The sequence below is a fragment of the Battus philenor genome, unplaced genomic scaffold (assembly GCF_028537555.1).
Source record: "Battus philenor isolate CCGP_79_NKW_IND1 unplaced genomic scaffold, ilBatPhil1.0.hap1 SCAF_11, whole genome shotgun sequence".
NCBI classification, from domain to species: domain Eukaryota; kingdom Metazoa; phylum Arthropoda; class Insecta; order Lepidoptera; family Papilionidae; genus Battus; species Battus philenor.
Window position 1 is genome coordinate 503,859 of NW_027181673.1, and position 15,713 is coordinate 519,571.

Consider the following 15,713-nt stretch of genomic DNA (forward strand, 5'->3'; position numbering starts at 1 on the left):
CGTGAAAAACTGTCTCTCTAATTCATTTGTAATAAACGGAATCTGATTTTTTAATAAAATTACGTAAAACATTATTGTACTACAATTTACAAAATTGAAAACGCATATTAAAAGTATATTGAAGGAAAATACTCATTATTAAATAAACGAATATTTAAATGACAAGAGTCCTTGGCAGTGATGTCGCCTCATTATTTTGATATCATTTAGGTTATATCTTATTAAGTATAAAGGTATATAAATCTGTGATGAACTTCATTAAAATATATTTTATTTTGGAGTTTCTTACTGCTTCTTCTCCACTACTATAGTACCTTCCTTAACCCTTTCCACTCCAATGTCTAGTGTCACTCGACACTGAGTTTGTTCCACAAGCTCCACTGTCGAATGATACTCGACATGGTGTAATACTTCTTTTTGCGAAAAATTTAAAAACAGGAAAGATTTTTGTTACTAAAATGTTTGAATCACGAATGAATGAAACATATTCTAGAATCGCAAGATACTATAATTCAATTAAATTTTATCGATGCTACATAACAGCCTTGGAGTGGAAAGGGTTAAGAGTAGACTAGACTCAAAAATAAAAGAGATAAAAATTAATTAGATAATAAGTTATCGAATTTTATCTTTATTTATCTTTAAGCTAGTTCTTCACTGTAGAAAGCAGATAAATTTTCGTGGCACCATTTTCTTTTCACGTCCGTCGAATCTACCTAGATCACGTTGGGAACTAAGTGTCTATTTACTCACCCGATCCGACCCCATAGCTCTGGAGATCAGATCTTCGACGTTAAGGAGCAGGGTGGTGTCGCTCATGTTGGGAGAATCTCTCGCGTGACGCGGCATTGTGTTCTATCTGATCAGATCCAAAGATGTGTTTTAAGTTCCTTGCAGCACTAGCTATTTACTTTTGTGTCGGTGTTGAAGTTACATTGACATTTCTAAACGCTTTGACAAAATTGATATTTCTATGACATGTGTAAAATTGAAAAAGAACTTATATTCTTTGTCTTAATGTTCCCCATTCTTTTTTTTTCACAAAAAGCTTAATGACTTTTATTATAAAAATATATAACATTAGTGAACATAAACGTAGATTTAAATGTAAGTATAATTTATTCATTCTTTTATAACTCTTTCTGTGGTTCTTTTGATGTGTTTTCTGTTGGTTTGGAAAATGACCATAGTAGTAAAGAAAAATTGTAATGAGCGGTCTTATCACACGAGTCAATTTCTTTCAGACAACCATAGCATGAAAACAGTAGAAGTATAAATAACGGATAGTTAACATGTACATATAGACAAAATATACATATGTATATACCATTTATACATAATAAATACAGTTTAATAAATAATTATAAATAGAAACATCAAACTGATTTGGATCACACTTGTCTCAGGAAGAATAAAGAAGCAGAGAAAGGGAAAAAAAATAATAAGTTGATAAATAATTTAGTCTTGAGGGTTTCTTCCTCGGGTAAGTAGTTTTTGGAGGTAATAACAACACGATGGTTTCGTTTCCAGGGTTCGATTCTCCGCCGAGGAGAATCAGTAGGGAGGCACTGCCAAGAATCCGGTCTAGCTCCTTGCCAACAATTGACGGATATAAATAGTGATGAAGCATACGCGTTTAGCGCGTGGGAGATATTTACAACCTGAGCACGTTGGAGAGGAAGATGATAGCCAAGTGTGATAGTATGTACAAAGAGTATAATATACTCGACCCTAATGCAACAGCAGTGACGAAATCATTGATGAATTCCAAATTCAAATCGACGTTCGAATTGAAATTCGTTTTTTTTTTAAAACAAAAAAAATAAAAGAAAATCCTGGATACATCCACAGCATATGCCTTGTAAGTATTAACCTTGCCTATGTACATCGATTATCACGGGTACAAACAGGCCTTAGTCTGTTCGCGGTAATAATGTAGCAAATCATTGTCCATCGGCTTAGTCGATGAGTTCGATAGACTGGTCATAATGAGATGGACTTTTTAAATTAGGAACGATTTTTTAATTAGGAAAGATTTGATTGGTGACAAAACGTGGTTAGACCGACGGACAAAGTTACATTGCATTCATAACGCGAATAGATTATTGTTATATTAGTGGTGTCTGAACTTCGCCTATAGGTGTCGCTGTTTACCTACAAGTTCGCATTGGTAGCGACATCTACAATTATCTAATTATAATTATAACTTTAAAATGCTCTATGCTCCTGCTCCTCGGATCAACCGCGTATTTTAGCTTGTAGAACGCCATTATCACTTCATTGTCAAAAGTGCTGAACATAGACTTCTTCAATATTTAATGGAATCAGGCGTTATTTTGCGGAAGTCCATCCTAAGTAAGAAAAGGACCAATATTTAGCAACTTCCGTACTCATTAAGAGATTTAACGGTGGTAGTTGTGTAATTCGCATTGTTAGCCGCATGCGCATTTATCAGCGGGCTGGCGGGCGGTGCACTTTGTTGCATGACTACCACTGCATGTGCGGAAGTGGCTAAATATTGGTCCTTTTCTTACATAGACTTCTTCCAAAGCTTTCCAAAAGGGCCAGATGGAAGCGGTCTCCATCTACTGTAAAAGCGTTGACCTGTTCTGCATGCTAAGTGGCCTGCCTGATGTCACTTAACTCGCCTATACTTAGACCGTCTGTTTCATTTGCCCTCGTATCTCATTTTTTATTCGATCCCGCAGAGATTCAGAGCAAAACCCCCTCCATGGAACGTTATAACTGTGAGCTTGCCAATGACCCTCAAACTTAGAGACAAATAACTTTAGTTTCTATGAAATTGGGCATATCTGGCATTAAACGGTGATTGAAATAAAACACATGAATCATTTAACATTTTATTATATTTATAATATAATAGCTATCGTCCCACGGACGCGCCCGAGCGGACTGTACTGTACACTCGCCGTCATAATACTGTGCGATGTCCGACGGCGGACGAGGGGGGGAGACGGAGGCGTCGAGGGTCACGCCCCCTTGCGCGACGCCACCGACACACCGGCATGGAATGCAGAGGTGCGACACAGAATCACACTGATTTAAAGAATCTCATATAAATAGCATTTTCATTTTAATTATATAACCACATAAATAACATTCGCGACTGTACGCGATAAGATGGCGGAATATAACGTCACTAAAAACGATTTACAACTAAGCCAGCCGCCGGTCGCCAGTCGACCGATCCGTTAGATAAATTAAATCGATTTTATAGAACTTGCATATCGATTATTATATCGATATTGTGTACTACACTACAGTAAACTGCGAGTTGGGGGTCGACGACGGCTGCGGGGGGAAGTGGGGGGTCTAATCCTCGAGGTTGCGGAAAGCGGCCGACATATCCTCCAAGAGCTGCTCGAAGTCCGCCTTGATCTTCGCCTCGCCATCTTTCACTGGGTCCTGATGGTCAAACAAGAATTAAAATTTATTATGTATTAAATATAATTTAAAGTTTTTTTTGCTAGTCATCGTCTGTGGTATGCGAGCAGCGGGGCGGAAGGCGCTATTGATGAGACGCATACGAGATATTTGAGAACAGGCGGCTTGACGACTGCATATCCCGCACTTCTGCTCCCAAACCCCAGAAAGCGACTAACACTTACACTTGTGTGCGCATTTAGTATCAACTTTATAGTTTCACAAGAACAATGGTTTTGTACAAAGTTACTTATTCAATTAATGTAGAGGCCCCATGTGTTGCCTCCCTGTGGGGTGTATGCCCCATGTTAGGAAACATTGTTCTAGAGTTGAGACCACGGACCAGCTAAGGTCAACCACAACCTTCTTAAGGTCGTCTGAAGGCGATGAATGGAAGTCAACACATGGGGGGGGAAATTTGTGGGTGTGGTCTATATTTAGTGGAAGTTCTAGAAGAGAGGTGTTGATGATTGCAATGTAGAAACTGTCCATGTTGCATGTATATGTCGTTTAGAGGAACTGACCTTGAACTTCATGGAGGAGAGCTGGTAGAGCACGTTGCCCATGGCGTCACGGATCACGTTCCACGTGACCTTGTTGTCGGACTGCGCGGTTGACTCGACCGCGTGGCGCGACATGTCGTAGAACGCGATCATGTTCTTGAGCATGCCCGAAGTCTTGTAGAACGGACAGAAACGATCGTACGACGAGTAGCTGCGGACAAACATACCATGTTCATATTGACATTGTCCAAGTGAAAAGGCTTTAAACTGATGAATGTAGTTTTGTACCTATTTCCAATCACCTGTATATAACTTTATGAATTTAGTTACATTAATTTATTATTTCTATTGGAATGCGACAGGCACTTAACTTCTAACAGTATAAAGTCCTTAGCTGATACAGATAGTAAAAATTATTTCAAAACAGAAATGAGGAGATCCTCAGAAGACCCAAGGTCACCAAAGTAGCTCGAAGAGTCGTCTGAAGTGACAATAGGCGGAGCACATCGCCCGTAGACAGGGCATTGGTTGAACCCCCCCCCACCCCCTACCAAGTGGCCCAAAGACATAGTCAAGGTTACAGGAGGTCACGAGATCGCTGGATGCAGACAGCGCAGGACTGATCATGATATCGAACTTTGTAAGATGCCCATGCCTTGCAGTAGCGTCATCAGTCAACATAATGAAATAAATAACTCAAGTATGGATCTACACCGTTAGTACTTAGTCCAACAAAGAAAACAAAAATAGAGGGGGTTACAGTGGCGTAGCTATGGACATGATCCTCACCCTTTTTGTATACAAAAATTTGTTTCCAGAATCTTTTGAACCCTTTATGAACCCATCTTTGTTGTTTATACATTAAGGGAGAGGATTATGTCCTTAAATGTCGAACACATATATATCTTCTTTTGTATATTTCATGAACACAGATATATGTTTTGTGATTTAGGGCCATTTTAAAAAACACTTTATGTGTTTTGCGAATGAAAGGCTTAAACACTGTGTATATTATAATTTGCAACCGTTTACTTTTTTTTTAATATTCATATTATTTAACAACTTTTTTAGCACAAAAATAGTAAAATTCGATATTCTTTTTATGTTATTTACTTCAAATTATGGTTTTCATTTTTCTTTTAACATTTCATTATTCATCATTCAAAAAAAAAGTTAAAAAAAATTATTTTCAACTTTGGTGCCCCCCCTGTTTGTGGTGCCTGGTGCGGCCGCCCCGCTCGCCACCCCCTAGCTACGCACGCCACTGGGGGGTTATATATATACCTGTTTTGTTGCAAGAAGTCGTCCTTGAGCAGCTTGGCAACCTCGAGGGTGATCTTATCAGTCTCGGCCAGGGAAGCCTTGCCGACAAGCTGCACGATTTCTGTAAGATCCTCTTCCTCCTGCAGGATCTCCTTGACCTGAGCAAATGAAAAATGGTAAATATATATTTATTGAATATAATTGGTCACAACATTACATGAGATGTGACCAAGTAGGTAAATCTGACCATTATTTAATTGAGAGTAGAATAATATTTTGTCTTTTTGAGTATAAATAACAACGCACTGGTTGCACAGATTGAGTTGTCGTGGATCACTAGACGTTAATTAAACTTAAAAAAAATATTTGGCCATATGATTTGGCACTTTAGTTACATCTGACCACATTAGAAAATGGCTTCCTCCATGCATTTAAGACTATAAATAAATCTTATGCTCATTTTCAATCTTATGCGCATATAGTTGTTACTGACCTTTGTCCTAAGCGGCACAAACTCGGGGTAGTTCTTCTCATAGAAGTCATCGAGAGCGCGCATGTATTTGCTGAAAAATAAATATCATTACAGATACTTAAACTGTAATTATGTTTTTGACACGAGACCTACCAAGTAGTAAACCAAAAACAATTATTCTAATAAAAACTAATTACGTAGATTAAATAATGATAATTTTTAATCTGTAATAAACATATCGGGATACATATAACGCCATCTAATGACTTGCTTTGATATATATGTCATAGGCCATATGGGCACACCAAATAAAAATATTTCCTAAACTCAGTGATTATAAACTACTCTGTATATGTATATACAATAGTTAAAACCGAATATTTTGGATTATATATTGATATAGAATTTATATTTCAGATTGAGTAAGGATGGACTGTGTACTAGTCAACCCTGTCAATATTTCTGCTGCGACAAATCAAATGCCAGATATTAAAGCTGTATGTTTGTTAATTTTGTTTACTGGTTAGATTTATTATAAAAAATTTATAGGTTAGTCTAATTATGTATCCAATATAGGTTTTTAATTGGGTGCCCACCTGTATGAGATAAGCCAGTTGATGGAGGGGAAGTGCTTTCTCTGGGCGAGCTTCTTATCGAGACCCCAGAACACCTGCACGATACCGAGAGTGGCGGAGGTAACGGGATCGGAGAAGTCACCACCGGGTGGTGATACGGCACCCACGATGGACACGGAACCTGCCGAAGATCAGATAATACTTACGTAAACAATGTGTTTGTTGCAATTTTTCATACAATGGTTTTACAGAAACGATGCATAATTTGTTAACTAAATTATTTTGAAAAACGAAAAAAGTTGAATATTTAGTGTAATTTAGGCACAAAATCCAAAACCAAAAAATAAAGAAGTCATTGTGATAATCTTTCATGAAGGCCTATGCCTAGCAATGGTCTTAAATTACTCACCCTCTCTGTCTGGGTTGCCCAAGCACTTGACTCTTCCGGCACGCTCGTAGAAGGAGGCGAGACGGGCACCCAGGTAGGCCGGGTAACCGGAATCGGCGGGCATCTCAGCCAGACGACCAGAGATCTCACGAAGAGCCTCGGCCCAACGGGACGTGGAGTCAGCCATCATGGAAACATTGTAACCCATGTCACGGAAGTACTCCGACAGTGTGATACCTGGAAAAAATATATTGTCATAAAGTTTAACAGGGAACTATCTACAACCTGTAAAACGATTTAGTAATGAGTGAATATCAGGCAATTTCTAGAATGGGCTTTTAAAGCAACTTTGGAAGATTTTCTTGTCTCCGTGGACTCGTTTCCAAGCAGCTCTGTGCTCATTTTGCTTCCTTTGGTAAGATCATATATAAAGTGATAGGTGGGTGATTAGTAATAGTGAACATCAGACCCCCTCCCCTCCCCCCCTAGACATGTATAGATGCCGCATGCGCATTTATCAGCGAGCTGGCGGGCGGTCTAAATATTGGTCCTTTTTCTTACTTAGGATGGACTTAGGCAAAGACTTAAGCAAAATCACGCCTGATTCCGTTAAATATAAATCAATTGTCAGCTCTGCACATAATCAAGTCTGAAAAAAAATTACTGCCTGAATAAAAGCTATAATAATAGTATTTATTATTACCAGTGTAAATGGAGGCCTCTCGGGCAGCGACAGGCATGTTGGATGTGTTGGCGACCAGCGCTGTTCTCTTCATGATGGACTCGGTAACGCCTTCAATCTCCACCGTCAGCTCGGGGAAGTCCCGCAATACTTCTGACATCTCGTTACCTAAATTAACATGAAATAATATCAATTATATTCCCTACAGAATATTTTGTTTACACTAAAAACTAACTTTGAAATGGCAACATTGTAATGTCAAAAGGAAAACCAATATGTCATTTTGCTATTTCAAAACTAATTTTATTACTAAACTCCTAAATTGATGATTTATTGCCGTCATGCTCTCTTCCATTTTTATTGTGTATCTCCTGTACAACATTTTTGAGCATTTAGAGAGAGCAACATTTTTCAAATTATACTTTTCTTTCATTTTTTAATGGCTGACAATAATAATGAATAAATGAATAACCAAGTGTTATTCAAGGAAAGAGAGTTCAATGGAAAGAGCTGGAGTTTCAGTGCGAGATGGAATCAGAAATAAAGAAAACGATAAAAGAACCAAGGCCACCGACGAGCTTACACAAATGCTTGTCTGAAGTGGCAGTGGGCGAGGTACATTGTTGTTGGGGCATAAAGATTCTCAAGTGGCGACTAGGAACCTGTTCACGCTGCCAGGAGGCCTATGTCATGCATTGGGCGTCTATCGGCTAGATATACAATGATGGTAGGAGAAAATCTCTGAGAAAGACCTATGTCCAACAGTGAAACTAAAATGATGATGATGCAAGGAGTATATTGTACTCACCTCGCTCTCCGCACCCTACGTAGATGATGACGTCCGAGTTGGAATACTTGGACAGAGCCTGTGAGATGACAGTCTTTCCGCAACCGAAAGCTCCGGGGATGGCCGTGGTACCACCCTGGACACAGCTGTTCACAAAACATATATTTAATGAACCTTGTAATATGTTATTATATATACTATGACAAATTGCATATATATCTTAGTGAAGAAACACTACACAGATTAACAATATGACATCCATTATTTATATAGCATTATGGTCGTTATTACCTAAACCTTCCTAAAAAGAAAATTTAAATTAACAAGGGGTTTACATATTTTTAATTCATTCTAAAATCTGAGCAAGTATCAAGAACCATGTTTTCTTGATACTTGCAAATTTTCCAACAACATTTTTAAGGATATTGAGACAATTTTTTTTTTAATATAAACTTAGGGTTAGAATATTTGAGGTGATGAGATGTGCTTACGGGAAGAGTGAGTCGAGCACACGCTGGCCGGTGAGCAGCGGGTGGTTGGCGGGCAGCTTCTCGGTGACTGGACGCGGCTGTCGCACAGGCCACACTTGCAACATGGAGTATTTGGACTTCTCGCCATCGAATTCCGTCTCCAGCACTATGTCCTGATGGCAAACACCGTGAATGTAATGAAGCATCGAAGCATTTCAACTGTCTTTTAACCTCATCTACAAGATTGCATATGTGATTAGTAAACTTTTCTCTGAATTTTTACTTTCATGTTTACCATATTATCGGTTATAAAATATATATAATAAGTCTTACACTTTATCATATTTAATAAAAAAAATTCTATTACACTGAGGAAATTTTTTTAATTACTTGCAAGATGATGGTGTATTAATGTATTAAAGAATGGCATCACCCCTTTTCTTTTAGCTATATAATCAGTGTTCATATTCTGAATGTTGGCAAAAATCAAATGGCCATTTGATTAACTTCTTGCTTTTCTCTAACATAAAGTAAAGCAAGAAGTAAATGCTGATGATGGCATCAAATCCAATTTTATAAACTATGAATGATATTGCATGAAGTGAAAAAATATTTATAAATGAAAATCAAAAATGCACATTGGACATGTAAACACAGACTTACAGTGACTTTGTAGTTTCCAGCAGGGGCGATGTAGGTGACGGTACCCTTGCCCTTGGGTGGGATCAGCATCTTGTGCTTGACCAGAGTGTTCTCGTGTACGATACCATACAAGTCTCCTCCAGTTATATGGGATCCAACCTGAAGACAAAAAAAAAGTTCAAAACTTACTGCTTTTATGTACAAATAGATGGTTTATCGCAGTAAATATGCGAACATGCATGTAAATATTTGAATCAAATTCATGCACATATGTGTTATTGTAAATGTATGTGTGTGTGTTTATTAATAAATCTGAAATAATAAGTTTGCAGTCACCTTAACGTTAAGAGGGTTGAATTCCCAGTCGACTTCGCGAGCCAAACTGGGCACGTTGATACCCTTGGGGATGTAGATGGACTGGGTGAGTTCGTTGATGTCCTTCAGTGGTCGCTGGATACCGTCAAAGATGGAACCGAGGATACCAGGGCCAAGCTCCACGGACAATGGTTTTCCGGTTCGCAGTACAGGGTCGCCGACGGTTACACCAGAGGTTTCCTCGTATACCTAATCAAAACATAAAAACATTTATTAAAAATTGGATGGAGAATTATCAAGATGAAACTTGGCTGAACCCTAAGGAACGCCACGATGTCTCGTCTTACTCTGCCCGCCTCCAACGACTTCAGGCAACTACCCACCTACGCTACCCACACGAACGAGAAACTTTCGCTCCAATGGCCAGCGGTTGCAATGTGCTCTGGCCTCTGCCACAAATGAACAATTCTTCAAGCTACGTCTTCTTCTCATCCATGACATTGGTTTTTCTCCAGATCTCCTCATTGGGATCAGAAAGCCTTCTTATCTAAAGGTTCACCATAAACAACCGCGTGTCGGTTCCGTAAGTCATCACCACCAATACACCCTGGTCAAAGACCTTCGTATTCAGACATTAAAGTATCTTTTATTTAGTTTAACGATATAAAAAAAATAGTTACCTGAATGGTAGCCAGGTCACCCTCGAGACGAATGATCTCACCCACCAGCTCATTGTAACCGACACGCACCAGCTCGTACATAGCAGAGCCGGACATCTTCTCCGCCGTTACGACTGACAACAGAAATAATAAGTCAATACTGTACCGTCCGCACATGTTCTACTATGGACATAGATTATTATAAAAACAATATTGCCATATATCTGTAATTTACTGTTCATTAGACAAAACACGTTCCTTTCATTCTAATTTCAAATAACAATATTGCAACCAATTCTCCTTCAATAATTTTCCCATAATAATAATGAGTTGTCACTGGCACTGGGCTGCTGTTTTCTGAATGGCACCACATTGAAGCCACAAGATAGCATTGTATTAAGATAAGAACATAATTATTTCTTTAAATGCGAGAAACTTGAAAAAAAATTATAAAAATACAAGACGGTAAAATTCATCCTTTATGTAGACCAGTTGTTTCAATCTTTATTGCGCCATACCTCACCCTTTCCCCTATGTTACATACATAATTTTTATATTTAAACAAAAAAGTTAAACTTGTGGGACGTGGGGCCCACCTTGGGAAACAGTGATATAGACAATATTCTCTTAAATACAACTTGTAATTGACTGTACTTTTAGTTCATATATCATGTCAAAATCCCTAACTCCATATCTTTGGACATGTAGCTGTCCTTACTAGACAGAACCGAATTCAGAGTTGGACTGGTGACAATAATTTGTGAATCTAAACATTTAGTAAAGTTGATATTCAATTAGTTAGCATGTATGACCTATGTCTTAACAAAGATCAATATCGTAAGACTGCACCATGATTGTTTTTCTTTAAAATTCCTCCTTTGTTATTATGTAACAAATATAATTACTCCAATAATTTCACATGTCACTGAATTTCACATATCACAGTACTGCCATATGTCCAAAGACTTCACAGAAGTGGTCATCTATATTTTAGCAAAAGATTTGTGCAACTAGTTATTTGCATTACAATGTCATTATTAAAATGTATACTGCAGACATATATATTGACTGATTTGATTTAAAGTCTTACTAAAATTTAAAAAAAGTTTGAACAGAAATTTTAACTACATTTTAAGGGTTAAATGTTCATAAATTACTGTAGGTGTGTTAAAAACCTTTGCCACCATAGTATTATTAAAAATAAACTAACCAGGACCCGACACTGCAAACACATAACCGAATCTGTCCTCATTCTCCTCATCTTCAATCTTCTTCAAATTACTCTTTGACGCCATTTTGAGTAAGGTCTTTACTTAACTGTGAACAAAAACAAACAATTAATTATTGTTTCTTTAGAACAATGACATACTTTATTTCTGTAAAGAGAGGTCGAACCAGACTTTTCTCCTATGAATTAAACATTAAGAAAACATAAGAGGATTAACAAATTTTGAGCCTATACTCCCTTAAGTTCAACTATACTAAACACCAGTAGAATGTACTATTGAAATTAGCAGATGCTGATCTTTCTCAGAAGCTCCTGATTGCAGCCAGTGACTCCAAGGAGCATCCTTCAGGTGATCTAAAACCTTACCAGTCTCCCAACCTAATGAAGTATCTATGTAACAGTCAGAATCGGCAATCTCAAGTTGAGTTGCTAAAGATATTTAAGCTAATTACGCTCAGGGCCCTGCAACCTTCTATTTACAGAAAATGTAAGTACCCATAATGCAAACTGTGACCTCCAATCACAAATAAAGTTTCACTGTAATGAGAACAGTAGAAAAACATCTGTGTGAAGTTACAAGAATGATTTATCATACATCTATTTAAAATCTACAGTTAAGATTTTAGCTAGCTTTCATCCTATGTCAAAGAAAGTTAAAGTTGCACAATCATGAAATTGTCATTTTATACATTCAAGAGATCACAACCAACCTTACCATCATAGCGATGGAATAAAGCTAGTGAAAGGTCTACTAAACACACTGTTTCTTTAATAAGAAAAACATTACATTTTCCTTTACTAATTTTTTACACTATTTGTAGTAAAATGAGCTATATATCAGATAAACAATGGATTTTTTCACCAATTATGTTATACAGGAAGTTTCTCCTCAAAAACTTTCTGGTTAGATATTAACAATCAAACAAGAATAATACTCACATCCTAAGGAAAATATCTTAAAGAAAAACTTTTACTAGCCCACTCTTGGGAATCTAGGGACAAACTGACAGACATGTCAGCTGATCAACAGCTGTTATCAAACTGTGATGTTGATAACATCTCCCATCCATCAATGTCAAATTCAAAACATAATGTATGACAATGGCTAATTTGGAAAAATATATAAAATTTTCTCATATGCAGATATTAGATAATAACCATAAGGGATAAGACCATAATAATATTGAAACTTAATTTCACTGAGAATTTATTATTTAGATAATTTAATATATCCATTTTCAGAATTACCACTGGAATTGCCTGTATACCTAGATTTTATAAATACATGAGTGATTTCCAAATTTCAGCTTTAGGTAAATATACAACCAAAATTTCAATCTCCAATAATACCATTTTACTATTAATTTCCTTTGGAATCTCGGAAGACGCTAGATCCAGACTGCTTTGAAAGATTCTATTGAAAAGCTAAAACATATGTCCAGCAGTGAATATTCTGGAGCTAACATGATGGTGGTGACTTTTGTGGGAAATAAATTAAATGTAAAAAAAATTGTTATATAACTGTTTTAGAATTCAGGATGTCTCTTTTTACATAAGTTTCACTTACAAAATATATAAAACTTTTATCATATATAATACAAATTTAAAACTATTATTACAAAAAGGTGTGATTAAAGGCCATCACCAACAGTACAAGTGATAATAAAATATTTATGTAATATATAACAAAACTTTACTTTGAAATTACATCACGAGATTGGACAATATTGCAAACATATGCCCAGTTACAAAAGTTCTAATAACCAATTGCAACAAGGACAGAAATATAATTAAATTGCCAGGAGTCCAATAAGTAGAAACATTTCATATTTAATGCTCTATAACATTGCTTAAACACTTACAAAGTGTTTAATGATATTAAGGAGGAAGATCAATCTTTTCATATTTATAAATTGATGGAAATACAGCAACATGAAGTATATGAGATTCAAATAAGAATTTATTTGAAAGTTACGGTAAATAAATAATTAACTATTGTGGCTTGTTAGCTTAAGCCTTTTCAACAAACACATTTTTGATCCTGTACGAAAATTAGGAGAACTCGAAAGTAGTATCAATCACATGATCATGGGTGGATCTTAATCAAGGGCTCGTTAATTGCGCATAATTTTATCATTTGACCTAATATCGCCTATAATAAGTAGAATACATGGACTTGAATCAGTAAATAACTAAAAAGAAAACATGAAACCCTTAGAAATATATGACAATTCAAGACAACTAATAAAACTTGTTAATGGCGGAAATACGAAAATCTCTCTTGCTTACGAATATTAAATATTATTACTTACATCTAATAACACAAGCACAAATTAAAATGCAACAAAATATATCTATTTACTATGTGAAATATAATAATTCAACTCACGGGACGGCAAAGATTGAAAAGACGATCCGAGAATGGCGGAGATCACAACTTATCACAAGACCAATGATAAAAGTTTAGTCAGCTGACTTTTGTCTATGATATTTTGTCTATGTTTCAACTCATCATGAAGATCAATAGTGCTCAGTATTGATTTTTATTATTCAAACGCAGACTTCTAACATTTATATTAAACTTGTTTTAATTATTTTATCTATTTAAATTAAGATTTTAACCTTAAAATGCTATGTTATTTAAGCAACTTTTACTTTTGTATTTAAAAATAATATATTTTTATATCATTAGTTACCTAGTGATCGAATGTGTGTTATATTAATTATTACAAATCTATTGTAAACCCATAACCCACATATCAATAGTAAATATTTTTTGTGATTTATTTTTACATTAAATGTATTGATTGTTATTAAATATTTACCATGGAACCTAAAATCTGGGACGTTAGATATTCCCTGATAAGCAATTAGTCGACTCCCACGTGCCTATATGTTTAGAATATTTTGCGTTACTATCATTTACAGTTTTGCAGATCTGAGATGGAAATTTTTATAACTAAACTCGAAAGTTTTTCGCAAGATCTTCAGATTGTCATATAAATATTTCACGTTTAGACCGCCTCGCTCTAATATGGCTTAGCCTAATGGTCCCCGAGGAAGGACCACAACTTGAGCTTTACTAATTACACTAGTAGTTTTAGTCCATTTAAGGGCGTCTGAGAAAACTGAACCTCAACTCAATCCATTGCTATTGATAATCTAAGGTGAAAGGAAAAAAATACCAAATTTACTAGCTATATTATTAAACTTTAATTGCACAAAGTTCACACAAAAAAATCCTAAAAGAAGTGCCTACTGTACTTTGCCGTAAATTGCGACATATTTTGTCAGTAATTATTTTATTGGCAACATCGATGTGAAGTTTAATGATAATACATAATATACATTGACGTTACAAACTTTTAGGTTTTGTTATTTTCATACATGGAATTACTGTATATATTCACACCTAAGCTTAACACTTTCAACAATAGTAATCAATCGCATATATCTTAAATGTACGGACGTCTGAATACTTGCTTGGTTTTGGAGTAAAACATGTTTTTATAGGAACCATATTTTCAGGAACAAAAAAGATATACAGCTGAGCAAATGCTTGAGTTGGTTACTGCGACACGGTGCCATTAAAGAGGGTTTCAATTTAAGGTAGAGGTTTTTTGAATATATTTCATTTAAAAACATTAATTAGTGGTGTAATATCCATTGAGATATACCCGTAAAAGTAATCGCTAACAGATCATGTTTTCAAAATCTGTCGTTAAATTTAAAAAAAAAATTAATTCCTTTCTGAAAAGTAAACTAATTCTGCTGGTTTTTAATATCTGTTTTTATTTATTACTATTTACATTCGTAATATTTATTATGCTCAATAATATGAAAAAATTAATAATCGTAAAGTGTTTGCTTTTATTTACCATATGTTAATATTTAATTAAACATAATATTTGTAATATTCAACAAGTGAAGAAATTATAAGCAGTCATTGATCTTTTTATAAGTCTATCAAACATTTTTCTTGATTTATTGTATTGTTTGCTGAAAAATTTATGGAATAAGGTTTGATTGTTTTCAATATTCAGTACAATGAGACAAGTTACAAATAATTTCAAAAATAAATATTAAGATTTGGATCTTTTATAGTAATTTCTTTAATACAAAGAAACAAGTTTTTTGAGTAAATGATACATTAATTTAAGAAACTGTTTCATGAGATATTCACTGTTATAAGAAAAAATATATAGGCTGATTTGAAAAAGATGTAAAATTTTTAATGATGTCAATATTTTGCCCATTTGTCAGCAAAAAGCTCTTACACATTTTT

The 15,713-nt window shown here is 35.5% G+C and overlaps 1 protein-coding gene across 3 annotated transcripts; it reads right to left on the minus strand.

The window, feature by feature from the left end:
* Positions 1-2,848: 2,848 nt before the first annotated feature.
* LOC137931565 (V-type proton ATPase catalytic subunit A) lies at positions 2,849-13,903 on the minus strand. 3 transcript variants are annotated; one of them, XM_068775001.1, is made up of 14 exons: positions 13,818-13,903; positions 11,411-11,517; positions 10,222-10,334; positions 9,563-9,790; positions 9,248-9,385; positions 8,606-8,757; positions 8,136-8,260; positions 7,349-7,495; positions 6,667-6,882; positions 6,279-6,438; positions 5,704-5,773; positions 5,232-5,368; positions 3,969-4,158; positions 2,849-3,426 (listed from the first exon to the last, which is right to left on the minus strand). In XM_068775001.1, the coding sequence occupies exons 2-14, from the start codon at positions 11,493-11,495 to the stop codon at positions 3,334-3,336; spliced, it is 1,854 nt and encodes a 617-aa protein (XP_068631102.1). In that variant the 5' UTR covers positions 11,496-11,517; positions 13,818-13,903; the 3' UTR covers positions 2,849-3,333. The 3 variants fall into 3 exon arrangements, with proteins under 3 accessions (XP_068631102.1, XP_068631109.1, XP_068631118.1); XM_068775008.1 differs by having other exon boundaries at positions 13,741-13,827; XM_068775017.1 differs by lacking the exon at positions 13,818-13,903 and adding an exon at positions 12,368-12,385.
* Between the last annotated feature and the right edge of the window lie 1,810 nt (positions 13,904-15,713).

Excerpts from the sequence above, each read along its gene's own strand:
- LOC137931565 (XM_068775001.1), bottom strand. The coding sequence starts at position 11,495 with ATGGCGTCAAAGAGTAATTTGAAGAAGATTGAAGATGAGGAGAATGAG. Across the intron at positions 7,496-8,135 it reads CGTAGGGTGCGGAGAGCGAG|GTAACGAGATGTCAGAAGTA; the intron begins GTGAGTACAATA and ends ATGTTAATTTAG. Across the intron at positions 6,439-6,666 it reads GGGCAACCCAGACAGAGAGG|GTTCCGTGTCCATCGTGGGT; the intron begins GTGAGTAATTTA and ends GATCTTCGGCAG.